The sequence below is a fragment of the Ursus arctos genome, unplaced genomic scaffold (genome assembly GCF_023065955.2).
Source record: "Ursus arctos isolate Adak ecotype North America unplaced genomic scaffold, UrsArc2.0 scaffold_12, whole genome shotgun sequence".
Taxonomy (NCBI): Eukaryota; Metazoa; Chordata; class Mammalia; order Carnivora; family Ursidae; genus Ursus; species Ursus arctos.
This window is the reverse complement of record NW_026622786.1, coordinates 71,123,449-71,136,859: the sequence shown is the minus strand read 5'-3', so window position 1 is coordinate 71,136,859 and position 13,411 is coordinate 71,123,449. Positions and strand designations below refer to the sequence as shown.

The 13,411-nt window shown below is 49.9% G+C and overlaps 2 protein-coding genes across 7 annotated transcripts in view; both read left to right on the top strand.

Annotated features, from left to right (window-relative positions):
- KDM4A (lysine demethylase 4A) overlaps nt 1–2,514 on the top strand; it is a 43,780-nt gene extending 41,266 nt beyond the window's left edge. For all 3 annotated transcript variants that reach the window (XM_026498295.4, XM_026498294.4, XM_026498293.4), the window contains exons 20-22: nt 612–731; nt 1,014–1,106; nt 1,238–2,514. In XM_026498295.4, coding sequence (XP_026354080.1) covers nt 612–731; nt 1,014–1,106; nt 1,238–1,378 — 354 coding nt within the window. In that variant the 3' untranslated portion in view covers nt 1,379–2,514. The remainder of the gene's footprint in view (nt 1–611; nt 732–1,013; nt 1,107–1,237) is intronic.
- A 2,221-nt stretch (nt 2,515–4,735) lies between these two features.
- The window catches only part of ST3GAL3 (ST3 beta-galactoside alpha-2,3-sialyltransferase 3), a 183,144-nt gene continuing 174,468 nt past the window's right edge, over nt 4,736–13,411 (top strand). For all 4 annotated transcript variants that reach the window (XM_044383913.3, XM_026498290.4, XM_044383912.3 and 1 more), the window contains exon 1: nt 4,736–4,823. The gene's annotated coding sequence lies outside the window, so the exon portion shown is untranslated. The remainder of the gene's footprint in view (nt 4,824–13,411) is intronic.

Genomic DNA, 13,411 nt, shown 5'->3' with positions numbered 1-13,411 from the left:
GTACTCACATGTACTCAAGGACTAAGGTTTGACAAAATAAGTTTTTCTGCTTCATCGAGAGACATTGTTAGGTGAAACCAGGTTTCGTTTCTCTCCTTTTCCCAAATTCGGAGTGCACGGTGGTAAAGAATACAGTAACAACTGGTAATGCTTGGAGCTGCTGCTTTGTGCCCAGGTACAAGCAGTTTTACCTGTTAGAGATTTTACACCATCGCTGCAAAGGTCAGCACAGAAAGGGGCTAGTCATGTTTTTAATAGTACTCTGAAATCCTCATTCTAGTATTTCTTCAGGGCAGAGCTCTGTCCTCTGGTCTTCGGCAGGACAGTTAAAGGAATGCAAGAAGGATTCTTGATCTTGGCACTGTGTTTAAGTTTACTGTAAGTTTATTCTGGCTGCTCTTTTCCGTCACCTCAGAGCATCAGGAGCAGAGATGGGGCAGACTTTGACCCCACAGGCCGGTCTTTAACTATTGTATCTTTCAGCCCAGAGAGAGCCTGCCTTGATGTCCGAGCAGGAATTTGTCCTGGTTCATTCTTCTCTAAGTAGATGGTGGTAACCCCTTGCTCAGAGGGAATCTTCCTTTCACTCTTCTCCCTTACTGTTCCCTCAGAGTCAGGACTGTCTCCAGTTGGGTCCTCCTGCTGAAGGAGAAGTGGTCCAAGTGAGATGGACAGATGGCCAAGTCTACGGAGCCAAATTTGTGGCCTCCCACCCCATCCAGATGTACCAGGTAGCCAAAGGTTTTTGTTGGGGGCTGGGGGGTACTCGATTAATTCAGTGTTTCCTCTTAGGCCAGAGGCGAATCTTTGCTCCTGGGAGAGCTCAGTGGTTAGTAAGAACCTTTTCAGAGCTTGGGGCTGCCCTGTGTCCTGTCTGCCAGAAGTGGCTTCAGATTTGGCAGTCCTTCCTTCAGTGTTCTGGATCCTTCCTGTGATGGCAGGAAATTGCCACTGTGCGCAGTGGGCCAGGGAGTCAGGGATATCTTAGCCAAAGGTCTTTGTTTTCTCGGTAGGTGGAGTTTGAGGATGGCTCACAGCTTGTGGTTAAGAGAGATGACGTGTACACGCTGGACGAAGAGCTTCCCAAGAGAGTCAAGTCCAGACTGGTGAGTGTGTTTTCTGTGTGCCCTTGGTTCTCGTCTGGGAGGGAGGGAACAAGGCAAGGGTGTGTGCTTTTGTTCTTTCCTGGGGGTGGTTGGCCACAGAGTGCTCATTTGCCCTGCTTATTCTTCTATAGTCCGTAGCCTCAGACATGCGCTTCAATGAGATTTTCACCGAGAAGGAAGTTAAGCAGGAAAAGAAACGGCAACGAGTGATCAACTCAAGATACCGGGAAGATTACATCGAGCCTGCACTATACCGAGCCATCATGGAGTAGGTGCTTCCAAGGGCCAACAGGTGCCCAGCCATCAAGGCGAGAGCACTGTGGGGTTCCACAGCACAGCAGACACTTGGAACTCTGAAGTCTTTGAAAGTGAAGTTGTAAAATGAAAAGGAATGGAATAACCGACCCCATCGTCTTCTCACGCCCCTGCTCCCCGTTGCATTCCGCTGTAGTGAAAGGACAGCCTTTCTTGGACACGTGGCAGCAGCCGCCTAGCTCCCCGCTGAAGGGCTGAGCACTGAAATGCTGGGGCCGCGCTGGCCCCAGTCTACAGTGGGGTCGACTGTGCTGGCTGGGCTGGTTGCCTAGGACTTAGCTTCCTAACAATCACCTGCACCAACTCGGCAGAGGTGCTGGTGCTTACTCCCTCCCCCTTTTGTATTTATGTGTGTGTGTGGGTGCATATGTGTGTGTGTGTGCGTGCGTGTATGTGCGTGTGCGTGTATGTTTGGTCTGGACCAGCTTCTGCCAGCCCCTGGCCTTTACTTTCTTCCTTGCCTGTCCAGGGCAAACAAAATGTGAAATTCTGCCCTCAGCTGAGCTGAGTAAAGTCTCCTGGGGGCTGGCTGGTGATGAGTGTGGCATCTGTCTGTCCCTGGAACTGCCTCAAGGGAGTGCTGGCAAAGCTGTGGTATTGAGATGTTAAGGAGTTAATGCCACCTCTTTGTCCTGTCTTGAAGGAGAAGATAGGGGGTAACATGGGTTTGTGCCCGTATCACTCTAGGCACAGAGCCTCTGTGCCACAGTATTAGAGGGTGTGGGTGGGGAACACCCTGAAGGGGGTTCTTAATGATGGAAGCAGGCAGAGCCTGGTGGGTGATTCTGTCTACAGAAAATTGCAATCATGCAGGGGCTGGGAGGGTTAAGATGAATTGGGGCCACTGGAGACCAGGGGCACGTTTAGATATGTCCCTGGTCTGGGGGTGGGAGGGAGCTGATTTGGGGGTGGGGGTGGGACTGGAGGGCAACACTGAAGGGGTTAAACAGGTTTTTGCTCCTCATGAATTTGTTTGCCTGGGCCCAGGATTGGAGGGCTTCACACCTATACCCTGTGTATACAAAAATCAGATTTATAATACTTCCCTGTTTTTTGTTACGTATGAACGCTATAAACCAAATTATTTTGAAAACTGGTGCATCACCTTGTCCTTAGCAATAAAATGTGTTGAGCAGAGGATTGGCTGTGTCTGCCCCAAGGAGCCTGAGTGGCCCAGGGTCAGGCTCGGGGTATATCTGGTCATAAGCTCTGGAGCAGGAGCAGGTATTTTAAGAAGACTCAGGCAGGATCCAGGAAGCTGTCCTACGAGCGATGGGTTCCTTGTCAAGTCCTGGTCCTGTGGCTGTGTGTTAGACCACGCAAGATGACACATGGGAGGCAGAGGCACCTGGGGCTAGGAGCACCTTGTTTTGCTTCCTTTGCCTTAGGTATGGGGAGGGGCTGGAGGGCCAGAGCACTTTCGCAGTCAAACCGGTTTTGGTCTCGCTCTTCTGCTGCACTTGATTATGTTCATGGAGCTGGTCTAAATTCCTATCATCTGTGTTCCATGCAAATTGTGGAACCAGCATAAAGGTGCTTTAAGAGCAAGGGACTTGACCCCCCAGTGGGATCCAGTGGGGGACAGCTGCCTGTAGTTGGTGAGAAACTTCCCTGGAGAAAGATCCAGTCCCTTTGTCTGGTGGTTCCTGGGGTGTAGGTGGTGGAGGATGGAGCAGCACCTGGAGGAGGGCAGGGCGGGGCCAGTGACCAGGTGCAGGGCTTGGGTACAGCAGAGCTGCTCCAGCTGGCCCTTGGATGACCGGGCACTTGTTTCATGGCCCTGTCCAGGTGCTAGAGAGACTTGGGTCAGCTCAGCAATTCTCCATGCTTGTTTGTATCCTGGGGCTTGGGAGGTGGTTGCTATGGTGTCTGTCTGTGGGGGTAAGGGAGGAGCAGCGGGCTTCAAAGATACTTTTCTGTGCCAGCTCCCTCCTGGGGCCAAGATAGGGAAGTTGACTTTTTTGTCCAGCATCCAAGAATTCATTCGGGAGATGAGGTGGGACCAGGCCTCAGTGAATGGTTGAGCCTTAGGAGCACATATCTTTGAAGGGAAGGAACACTTCTCCAGACTTGCCAGGGTCCCAGGCCCTGCTACCTCTCACGGACCCCACCATCTCCATCCCCATCCCTGCTGAAGGAGCTGCAGGGCTGAGGTGCCTGGTCTAACCCCAGCAGAGCTCTTAACAGCTGACTTTTTCTAGAAATTCTGCACTTTGAATTTTGCCTAAAGTAATAACTCTGGGGAAACCGAGGATTCGAGGTGATGAGACTTGCTCAAATCGCACAAAACAGGCCATTGGTTTTCTTCCTCACTGCCGGCCAGTGCAGTCAGGTCCAGGCCCTAGAGGACAGATTCCAGGGAAGCCTTACTGTCAGGGCAAACTGCCTCCTTTCCTAAGGTAGATCTCTGGGTTGGCAACCAAGGATCGCACCCCGACAGTACTTTCTCCCTTCTGTCCATCCCATCGGTGGTATGTTTCAAATTGTGCCCCAGACGGATGCCCGTGGTCAGCTGTGGGACTGAGGTAGGGTGGGAGAGAGCTGGGACCTCGGGAGCTGCAAAGAGTGGTTCTGTGCCCGGACTAAACATTTTCTGCCACACTGAAATGGGCAATACAGCAGGGAACCCTGTCCCCTTATACGCCACAGGATCGGGCAGGGTTGCCCAGCCCGTAGACGCCCCCAAATCTTGGGCCTCAGGGAGCCCACTGGCGGCGTTCAGCCGGGCTCCCAGCGGCAGCTGCGGCCCTTGTGGAATGACCGTGGCCACACTGCATCTGCGCCCGGGAGGCCGCCAGCCCTCCGCGCCCGCAGGGAAACAGGCTCCCGAGGGGCTGGGTCACGCCCGCGGGCATCGGATGTCTGTCTCCCGGGCGTGAAGCCGGGGGAGGAGGATTCCTCCAGGCGGCGGCTGTGCTCCGGCAAGCCGAGGAAAGGCGTCCGCGCTGGCCTGCAGGCCGGGCCCCCTCGGCCCGACGGGGCTCCGCAGCGCCCGCAGCCCGTGTCCCCGCAGAGGGTGGGGTGGGCGGGTCGGGAAACTGGGGGTGCCCGTGCCTATTGGGCCTCCGCGAGCTTGCGCTCGCCCGCTGCCCGCAGCGCAGCTCTGCATTGGTCAGCCCGGCGCCCCGCCCGGCTCCCGCGGCCCCATTGGCCGCGGATGCCCGACCCCCGGCGAGGGCGCTGAGGCGGAGAGCGGGATTGGTGGTCGCGCCGTCCCCGGGTCGCGGCCGCGCGCTCCGCCCGCCGCTGCGTCCCCACTATGGCGGCGCCCATGCAGCCCACCGCGTCGTGGGCGCCCGCCGGGGTCCCCCGCGGCTGTCGCGGCCGCCTGCGCCCTGGCCTCCGCCTTCCCGCCCGCGTCGGGCCGGGCGCCGCGTCCCCGCTGCCTCCCTCTCCGCTGCGGTAAGGGCCCGCCGTGCGCGCGTCGGGGCGCGGCAGCCACCGCGGCGAACGGTGGCCGCGCCGCCCCTCCCCTCCCCCGCCGCCCCCCGTCCCGGCGGGGCGCGGAGCCCGTCCGCTCGCGCTGGGGAAGGGAGGGTGGGGGCACGGCCTAGCTGCCCCCCGAGCAACGAGGTCCGGCTCGGACTGGGGCTCGGAGCCCGGCCGCCGGGCGACCTCGCCGGGGAAGGGGGGAGCAGCCAGGCCTCGGGGGAGGACGGCTGGACCCGGGCCGCGCGGTGTGAGGTCACCTGCGTGCGAGACCCCGCAGCGCTGCGCACCTTGGCGCAGAGGAGGGACGGGCGAGCGGGCCTCCGCTGTGGGAAGAGGGGAAGGAAAAGTCCAGGGAAAGCTTGAGCGGGAATCTGCGCGCACTGCTAGCGGTTGTCATTGCTCACTGCTTGACTGGCAGGCAGACGTTCAGGGGACCTCTCTGGCTTCCTTTCCTTCTGGCACTTCTCCCCATTGTTAATTCGGGGAGTTTGCTTGCAAGACGAAATATCTTCGTGATGAGGGCTGGTTTGGGGAGGATGGTGTCCCACGGATGTTTTGGATTTCTTTTTTTCTTTCTTTCTTTTTTTTTTTTTTTTTACCACTGCTCATTTTTATGATTCCTCAATAAACTTCATTTCTGTTTGCGCTTCCCTCACAAATGAGGAAGGAGCGTGGAACGTGTGAACTAAGTCATAGTAGTTAATTGAGAGAGAGAGCAATGAAAGCAGCAGTTATTTTGTAAACACTGGGAGCTGTTTTGTTCCCAAACTTGTGTGTTTGAGTTGTCTGTACTACACCTAGTGGAGCGTGAAGGTGGAACAAAAGCTCTTATTAGGTTCCTGAAAGTAAAATAGTCCTCACGGAAAGTTAGGTTGTTCTAAGTCAAACTCACCTTGGGGTAATGGGCATTGAGCTGTTTGGTACATCTTCAAGTCGAAAGGATTAAAAGGAAGGTGGCACAGACATTTATGACCAAACGGTGTCTCCGATCGCCTCTTCAGGCAGTCACGGCTGCTGAGATGCAAGCTTGTTCGCTCAAGGACATCTTGTATTAAGTGATGGCTCTCACTATTTTGCATGTCTTAGTGTGTAGTCGTGGTTTAACAAAAGTAAATTATTGAAGAGGGACTAAGATGTGCCTGTTCTTAGAGTAATTGACTTTGGATCATCAATAAAGTGTCTAATGACTACATATTGTGTGTAAGGCAGTATGAGTACGGGGAAACCGAAGACCTGTAATGAAAGAGACTCGTTCTGATCAGCCTAGGAGATGGCTGTGGGGGTACAGGGCACACAGGACACGGATGACTGATGATTTCACCTCTAGAATTCCTAGATGGTAGGTAGGAGAATCCAGGAAAAGGAGACGCCCATGTGTTTGAGGAAGGTTCCACGGGGGAGCTGAGGTTTGCCTTGAGCCACGACTGGGTTAAGCCTGGGGGATGAAGAAGAAGGGAGGAAATGAGAAAGTGGGGATGGTCAGAGGGGCAGGGGAGACCCGAAATGCTCATGGGTGATTCCAGGGGGTTCTTGTTGGAGAAACTGGGAGGTAAGTTTGTATAACAAAGGTAGGTGGGTTGCATCAAATGAAGAAGTAACTTTGTCTCAGGCAGGGCAAAGGGTAAACAGGTAGTAGTAGCATTTACTTCAGCTAGCCATTAGAAGAATATACAGTTGCACTGTGTTGGTTCTTGTCACTTTTCTTTTCTTTTTTTTTTTTTTTAAAGATTTTATTTATTTATTTGACAGAGATAGAGACAGCCAGCGAGAGAGGGAACACAAGCAGGGGGAGTGGGAGAGGAAGAAGCAGGCTCCCAGCGGAGGAGCCTGATGTGGGGCTTGATCCCAGAACGCCGGGATCACGCCCTGAGCTGAAGGCAGATGCTTAACCGCTGTGCCACCCAGGCGCCCCGGTTCTTGTCACTTTTCTGATTAATCTCAGCCCCATGGACTGACAGTCCTTGTGGCTACCCAGGATCTCCACCTCGAGATGCCCTCTTACCTTCCTTCTCTCCCCTTGTGTTCACTTGGTTGCCAGGTCTTGCTGATAGACCACCACACTATTTTTGACATCTGCTGCTTCCATTTCTACTGTCATCAGGCTTATTTGGGGTCATCAATACCATGCCCTTGAATTATTTCAGGAACCGTACCCCCAACATTTTGTTTTCTTTCCTCCCATGTATCCTGTGAACAGCTATCACTTCCAGATATCTCACTTCCCCAGTGAAGACTTTTAACAGTTCGCTGTTGTGGGTTGAATTAAGCACAGACCAGCCCGAAAGAGACACTATGGGTAAACTCATTTCTTACCATTCCCTTAGATTTTATTATTTTTTTCCAGGTCAGTAGAACTATTTGCTCTTTGGCTGTGCTGTTTGTGCTCCATATCTTTGCTTATGTTGCTTTTTCTATCTTAAATGACCCCCTTGAATCTCTAATTGTTGGTTCTTACCCAAGTTCAGGGCCATGTGATATGGAACTTCTTTTGTGAAACTTTCCTGTACTTTTCTTCCCATCTAGATGGGACTTGTCTCTCCTTTAAACCATTATAACACTAGAGTCTGCCTTTTTGGCACAATTGTCAACATAAGACAAACTTTTTCAAGACATAGACTTTCTTCTTCATCGTCTAGCACAGTGTTTTGTACGTAGTAGGTACTTGACAGGTGTGTTTTATATTGAACATAGCTTTGAACCAAGATGGATGCAAGGAACATTCTTTGTACAAACAAAATGGTCATCATAAAATCTGTAAAGAGAGTTACTTGTGTGAGAGAATTCCTTCCTAAGAGATCTGATGAAGGGTGCTGGGCTGGCTCAGTCAGTGGAGCATGCGACTCTTGGTCTCTGGGTTGTTAAAAATAAAGTCTTGAAAAAGAGAGAGAGAGAGAGAGATCTGATGATCTGATGTATTGATCTGGATAGCTTGGATTAGGCTGCATTAACAAAAACCCATTAAGACTTAAGTGGCTTAACAGAACAAAAGTTAATTTCTCAATCAAGCCACAGGTCCAGCATGAGTGCACAGGGAACCGTGCTTCTCACTCACTCAGGGACCCCGGCTGATGGAAATCATCTGAGCATAGTGTTCCCACAGTCCGTAGACGATTGGTGGGAGCAGGATCAGATGGCCTGCTAGAGACACACATATTGACAGTAGCAAGAAATAGGGTCTCTAACTGGCCGTGGGAGGAGGGTGGATTGGGAACTTGGGACTCTATAGCAGGCACTGTACGTGCCCGCAGTCCAGGGCTGCTGGTACAAGGGCAGGCTGGTGTACCCTGGGCCCAGCACAGTCATGCCAAGGGCATCACTGTTTTACGGCGCTGTCGGTAATGAACACAGGAATGGTCCTGAGGCATCCCCCCGAAAGTTAAATTATATTCAAGTTATTTAGCCAGGAAGAGTGAAATAACTGGAGGTACATTTTCAATTGTATCATTAAACTGAAAAGGAATCTTAGTTTAACTTGGTTTAATTGGGTTTCCTTGAGGCCATCAAAGTTTGGTATTTGGGGAGGAAATTTCACTTTGTTTTTTTAAAAAATATTTTATTTCTTTATTTGAGAGAGAGAGCGAGCGAGCAGGGAGAGGGGCAGAAAATCTCAAGCAGACTCCTCATCGAGAGCAGAACCCGATGCGGGGCTTGATCTCCTGACCCCGAGATCGTGACCTGAGCTGAAACCAGGAGTTGGATGCTCAACTGACGGAGCCACCCAGGTGCCCCGAGACTTCAGTTTCAATAAAGAATAGAAGCACAGAAGCGTTGGGTGCTGGTTGGAGCCATGGTTCAGGAGACAAGATCTGGGTTGAAATCTTGTCTCTGCCACTTATTATTCGGACATTGAGCAAGTGTCTTCTTGAGCCTGAGGTTATCAGTAAAATGCATGGGGTGTTTTCACTGCAGAGGGTGAATCAAAAGAGTTGGTTTATGTAAAGCGCTTTGCATAGTACCTGGTTCGGAGTGAGCGGTCGCGTTCATGAATACCAGCAGCAGCAGCCGGATTTGAAAAGAACTTTGAGGAACCCCAGGAATATAAGTAGAAGGGTTCCCTCAGGTTTTCCTACCTTTTTTTCCTTTCCTTGGACGCATTCCCACCACACCTTTCTTATTTCCACATTTGTCATATTTTATTTTACTTAGTTGTGTGCATGTCTGTGTCCCCCATCACACCAGGCACTCCAGTCATCCCACAGGTATTTACTGAGCAAGTGCTATGTGCAAGGCCCTGTGCTAGGTCATGGCATTGTAAATAAGAAAGGGATGTGTCCCTGGCTTAAAGCAACCTGTAGTCTGGTAGGACCAGACGCCAGTAAGCCAGCAGTTAAAATACATTGTCACAAGGGCTGTGTTTGAGGGTCCTGTGGGATCTGCAAAATGAGCCGTGGTATCACACTTGGTGTATAAATAACGGTTTTCCAGGGAAATTCACACCTAACCTAGGTCTTGAAGAATCACTGGTTATTAGCTGGGTGGATGTGGGTTTGAAAGGCTTTCTGACAGGAAACGATGTGTGTAATGGCCTAGAAACAGCAGAGAGTGTGGCTACGTCCTGAGGACACTTGAGTGGCAGGAGAGAGGGGAGTGTGTGGAGGCTGCAGAAAGCAGCTTGCGAACGCTCTGTGAGTTCAGGAGTCAGAGCTTTCTCCCGCAGATGACTAGTGGCTGCCGAGGGATTTGAAGGTAGGAAATCAGCTTTGTTTTTTAGGAAGGTCACTGTGTGTGGAGGAGGTGGAGGCGTGAGTACCCCATTTCCCTGGCAGGGAAAGTTCTGGGGCTTGCAGCCGTGGTCCTGTGCCTGTTACACACGAGTCCTAGAGTGTTTATGTCTGGGGAGAGATGAGAGTGAGGTGAGCGGGGGGGGGGGGGGCACCAGCTAGACAAAGGCAGTGATGTGAGTGGGGAGTCGGGGTCCTTCCTAGGGTGGAGGACAGCATTATGTACAGGGGTCCACAGACCCAGGATTTCCATCGTGGTTTCTCTAGTTTGTGCAGTATGACCTTGGACAAGCTTCAGAACCCCTTGTATCTTGTTGGTTTCTGAATTTATAAAATGTGGTAAAAAATCCCTGCCTCGCAAGGTTACTGCTCCGGGGATTCAAGCACGGAGAAAGCCTCTGCTATCAGGTACCGTAAGGGACCTCTTATAATAAAAACCACAGCTCTAACGTTTCGTGCATTACCTGGTTCATGGTAGGTACGCATTAGCCTTCAGTCCCACCGTCTCGAGGTAGGCACGGCCCACGTTGTGGTTGTCTATCTGCGTCTTCAGTGCTTGGTGAATGCCAGCCTGGGAGTGGTAGGCTTGGGGAATTATTCTGAGATCAGGAAGGGAAGCATTGATAAGGATATCATATCAACTTAAACATTCTTTAAATGCCAGCCAATTATATATGGCTCTTCAGCTGTTCCCCGCCCTCACCCAGAAGCCTCGCGTGCCCAAGTGGACACACTCCTGCCCCTGGCATTGCTGTAACGTGCACACTGCACGTGCAGCCGAGTGCGTGCTTCTTTGACCTGTCGTCGTTGACTGCTTGCCCCTCAAGTTTTGCTCCTCTTCAGTCTTCTGAGCATGGTTTTAAAGATGATAATGGGGCTTTAATCAGATTTGTTTTCCATTAGGTTCCTCCCTGGTCATCCTGGCTGACGGGAGTTCCTCCCCTCTGAGCTCCTGTACAACTTAATTTATGTTACTCTGATTAAATGTCATCTCCTGTCTTCTTGTCTTACCATTATTTGTCTACATGTCAGCACATTTCCCCTTTTCCTTGATGTCAGTTTTTCCTACAAAATAATGGGAAGATGGCATGTTTATGTATTTTTGACATGACTTAAAAATCCACTGAAACCCTTTGTCTGAAATATGTTGAATAGGTTAAAAAATTCTATCACTGCAGTGCCTGGCTGGCTCGGTCGGTGGAGCGTGTGACTTGATTTTTGGGTCATGAGTTCGAGCCCCACGTTGCATGTAGAGATTACTTAAAAATTTTTACTTAAAAAAAAAAAAAAAAGAGGAGCACCTGGGTGGCTCAGTCGGTTAAGTGTCTACCTTTAACTCAGGTCATGATCCCAGGGTCCTGGGATCAAGCCCCACATCCGGCTCCCTGCTCAGTGGGGAGCCTGCTTCTCCCTCTCCCTCTGCCTGTGTCTGCCCCTGCTTGTGCTCTCTCTCTTGATCTCTCTCTGTCAAATAAATAAATAAAATCTTAAATAAAATTATAAAAAAAGAGAATTCTACTGCTAAGTTTTTCCCCTTAATTAATTAGTTAATTAATTAATTTAAGCAATCTCTACACCCAGCTCACGACCTGTGGTCAAGAATCACATGCTCCAGGGCGCCTGGGTGGCACAGCGGTTAAGCGGCTGCCTTCCGCTCAGGGCGTGATCCCGGCGTTGTGGGATCGAGCCCCACATCAGGCTCCTCCGCTATGAGCCTGCTTCTTCCTCTCCCACTCCCCCTGCTTGTGTTCCCTCTCTCGCTGGCTGTCTCTATCTCTGTCAAATAAATAAAATCTTTAAAAAAAAAAAATTAAAAAAAAAAAAAAGAATCACATGCTCCTTGGACTGAGCCAGATGCGTGCCCTGCCACTGAATTTGGGTTTTTTTTTTTTTTTGAATTTTTTTAAAATTGAAGTATAGTTGACACTTTATTACTAAGTCTTTCAAGTATATAAAAAATGAATTGTATAGCAGCTATTCTTAGAGTTTTTGGTCTCAGGACTCCTTTATAAGTTTAAAAATTATTGAAACCCCAAAGAACTTCCATTTTTATGGGCTTTGTTTATTGAGATTTAATGTTTTAAAACTTACGGAGAAAATTTTAAATCGCAAGAATATAACCATTCTATTAGCTGTGAGGACAGTGGTGTTGTCACGTGTTATATGTTATGTAGCCTCTGGAAAATCTGCTGGACCCTTGTGAGAAAATGAGTGAACAAAGCAAATGATGTCTAAGAATTATTATGAAAATAGTTTTAAACTCATGGATGTGCTGAGAGGGCCTTGGGGACCCTCACAGGTTCGTGGACCAGTTTGAGAACTGCTGACATATAGATATGAGAGTTTTTATACGTGACACTTTTATATCTTTTTGGCCACAAAATGAAATAAAGTGGAAACACTACCAAATACCAGTTTTTGTTTTTGATTTTTTTTTTTTTTTTTAGAGAGAGGGGGTGAGGGGCAGAAGGAGAGAGAGAGAACATCTTTTTTTTTTTCTTTTTAAAGATTTTATTTATTTATTTGTCAGAGAGAGAGAACACAAGCAGGGGGAGCAGCAGGTAGAGGGAGAAACAGGCTCCCCACTGAGCACGGAGCCGGATGCAGGACTCGATCCCAGGACCCTGGAATCATGACCTGAGCCAAAGCCAGATGCTTAAGCGACTGAGCCACCCCGGCATCCCAAGAGAGAACATCTTAAGCAGGGGCTCGATCTCACAACCCTGAGATGACCTGAGCTGAAATCGAGAGTCAGATGGTTAACTGACTCTTAGCGTCCCCCCAACATCAGTTTTCAAAATCCACTGAACACAGTTTCTTTTTAAAAGTAACTAGTGTCTAGCTTTGGTTAAGACATGTCCTTTACCTTGAAAAGACAGTTGTATTTTTTTAATATCTATGAAGTACCATACTGCTAACAGATATTTTGCCATTGCCAATAGTGGTCAGTAAACTTAGAACACCAGTATTTTTGTAAAAGAAAAATACACAACTTGCTCTTTTAGTTCTAAAAATATATTTTTAAGATTTTATTTTATTTTTTATTTATTTAGGCTCCACGCCCAGTGTGGAGCCCAGTGTAGGGCTTGAACTCACAACCCTGAGATCGAGACCTGAGCTGAGATCAAGAATCTGAAGCTTCGCCGACTGAGCCACCCAGACGTTCCTAAAGGTTTTATTTTTAAGTAATCTCTACACGCAATGTGGGGCTCAAACTCACAGCCCCGAGATCAAGAGTTCTATGCTCAACTGATTGAGCCAGCCAGGCGCCCCTAATTCTAGAAATCTTATACGTCCTTGGCCAAACAATGCTTAGAGAACTGCTTTGAGGTATAAGATTTCTTGGTTACTCGCCATCTCATTGTCACATTTGGTTATGATCCTGTGTAAAAGATTCAGTTCTTAGGCGGTTAGCCACATTAATGGCATTCTGTAAAGCAGAAACTGCCCCGCATCCCGATGCGGGTGAGCCAGTGATGGTGCCCTCTCCTCCGTGCTGTGGGATTGCACACTTCCTGAGGATTCTTCCTGAGCCTCATGTGCCACGAGACATTTGACAGAGGGATTGTGTGAGTGTCAGTTGAGGCTGAATAGCAGAATCATTTATCAAGAAGAGTTTCGTTTCCTTTCTGTGCCCTGGTGCGTCATGCCGAGTACCCTCTGAGACGTCCATCCTCTCCGAAGCCTCGCGAAGGCTCTGAGCTGTCGCAGGGGCCTCGTCCTGCTCCTGGCTTCGTCTTCTCCGGCTGTGCTCCATCCCGCTACTCCCGTGGTCTTTCTCAACTACAGATCTGACTCTTGTGTCTCTGCTTAATCCCCTAAGTGGTTCTTTGTTGC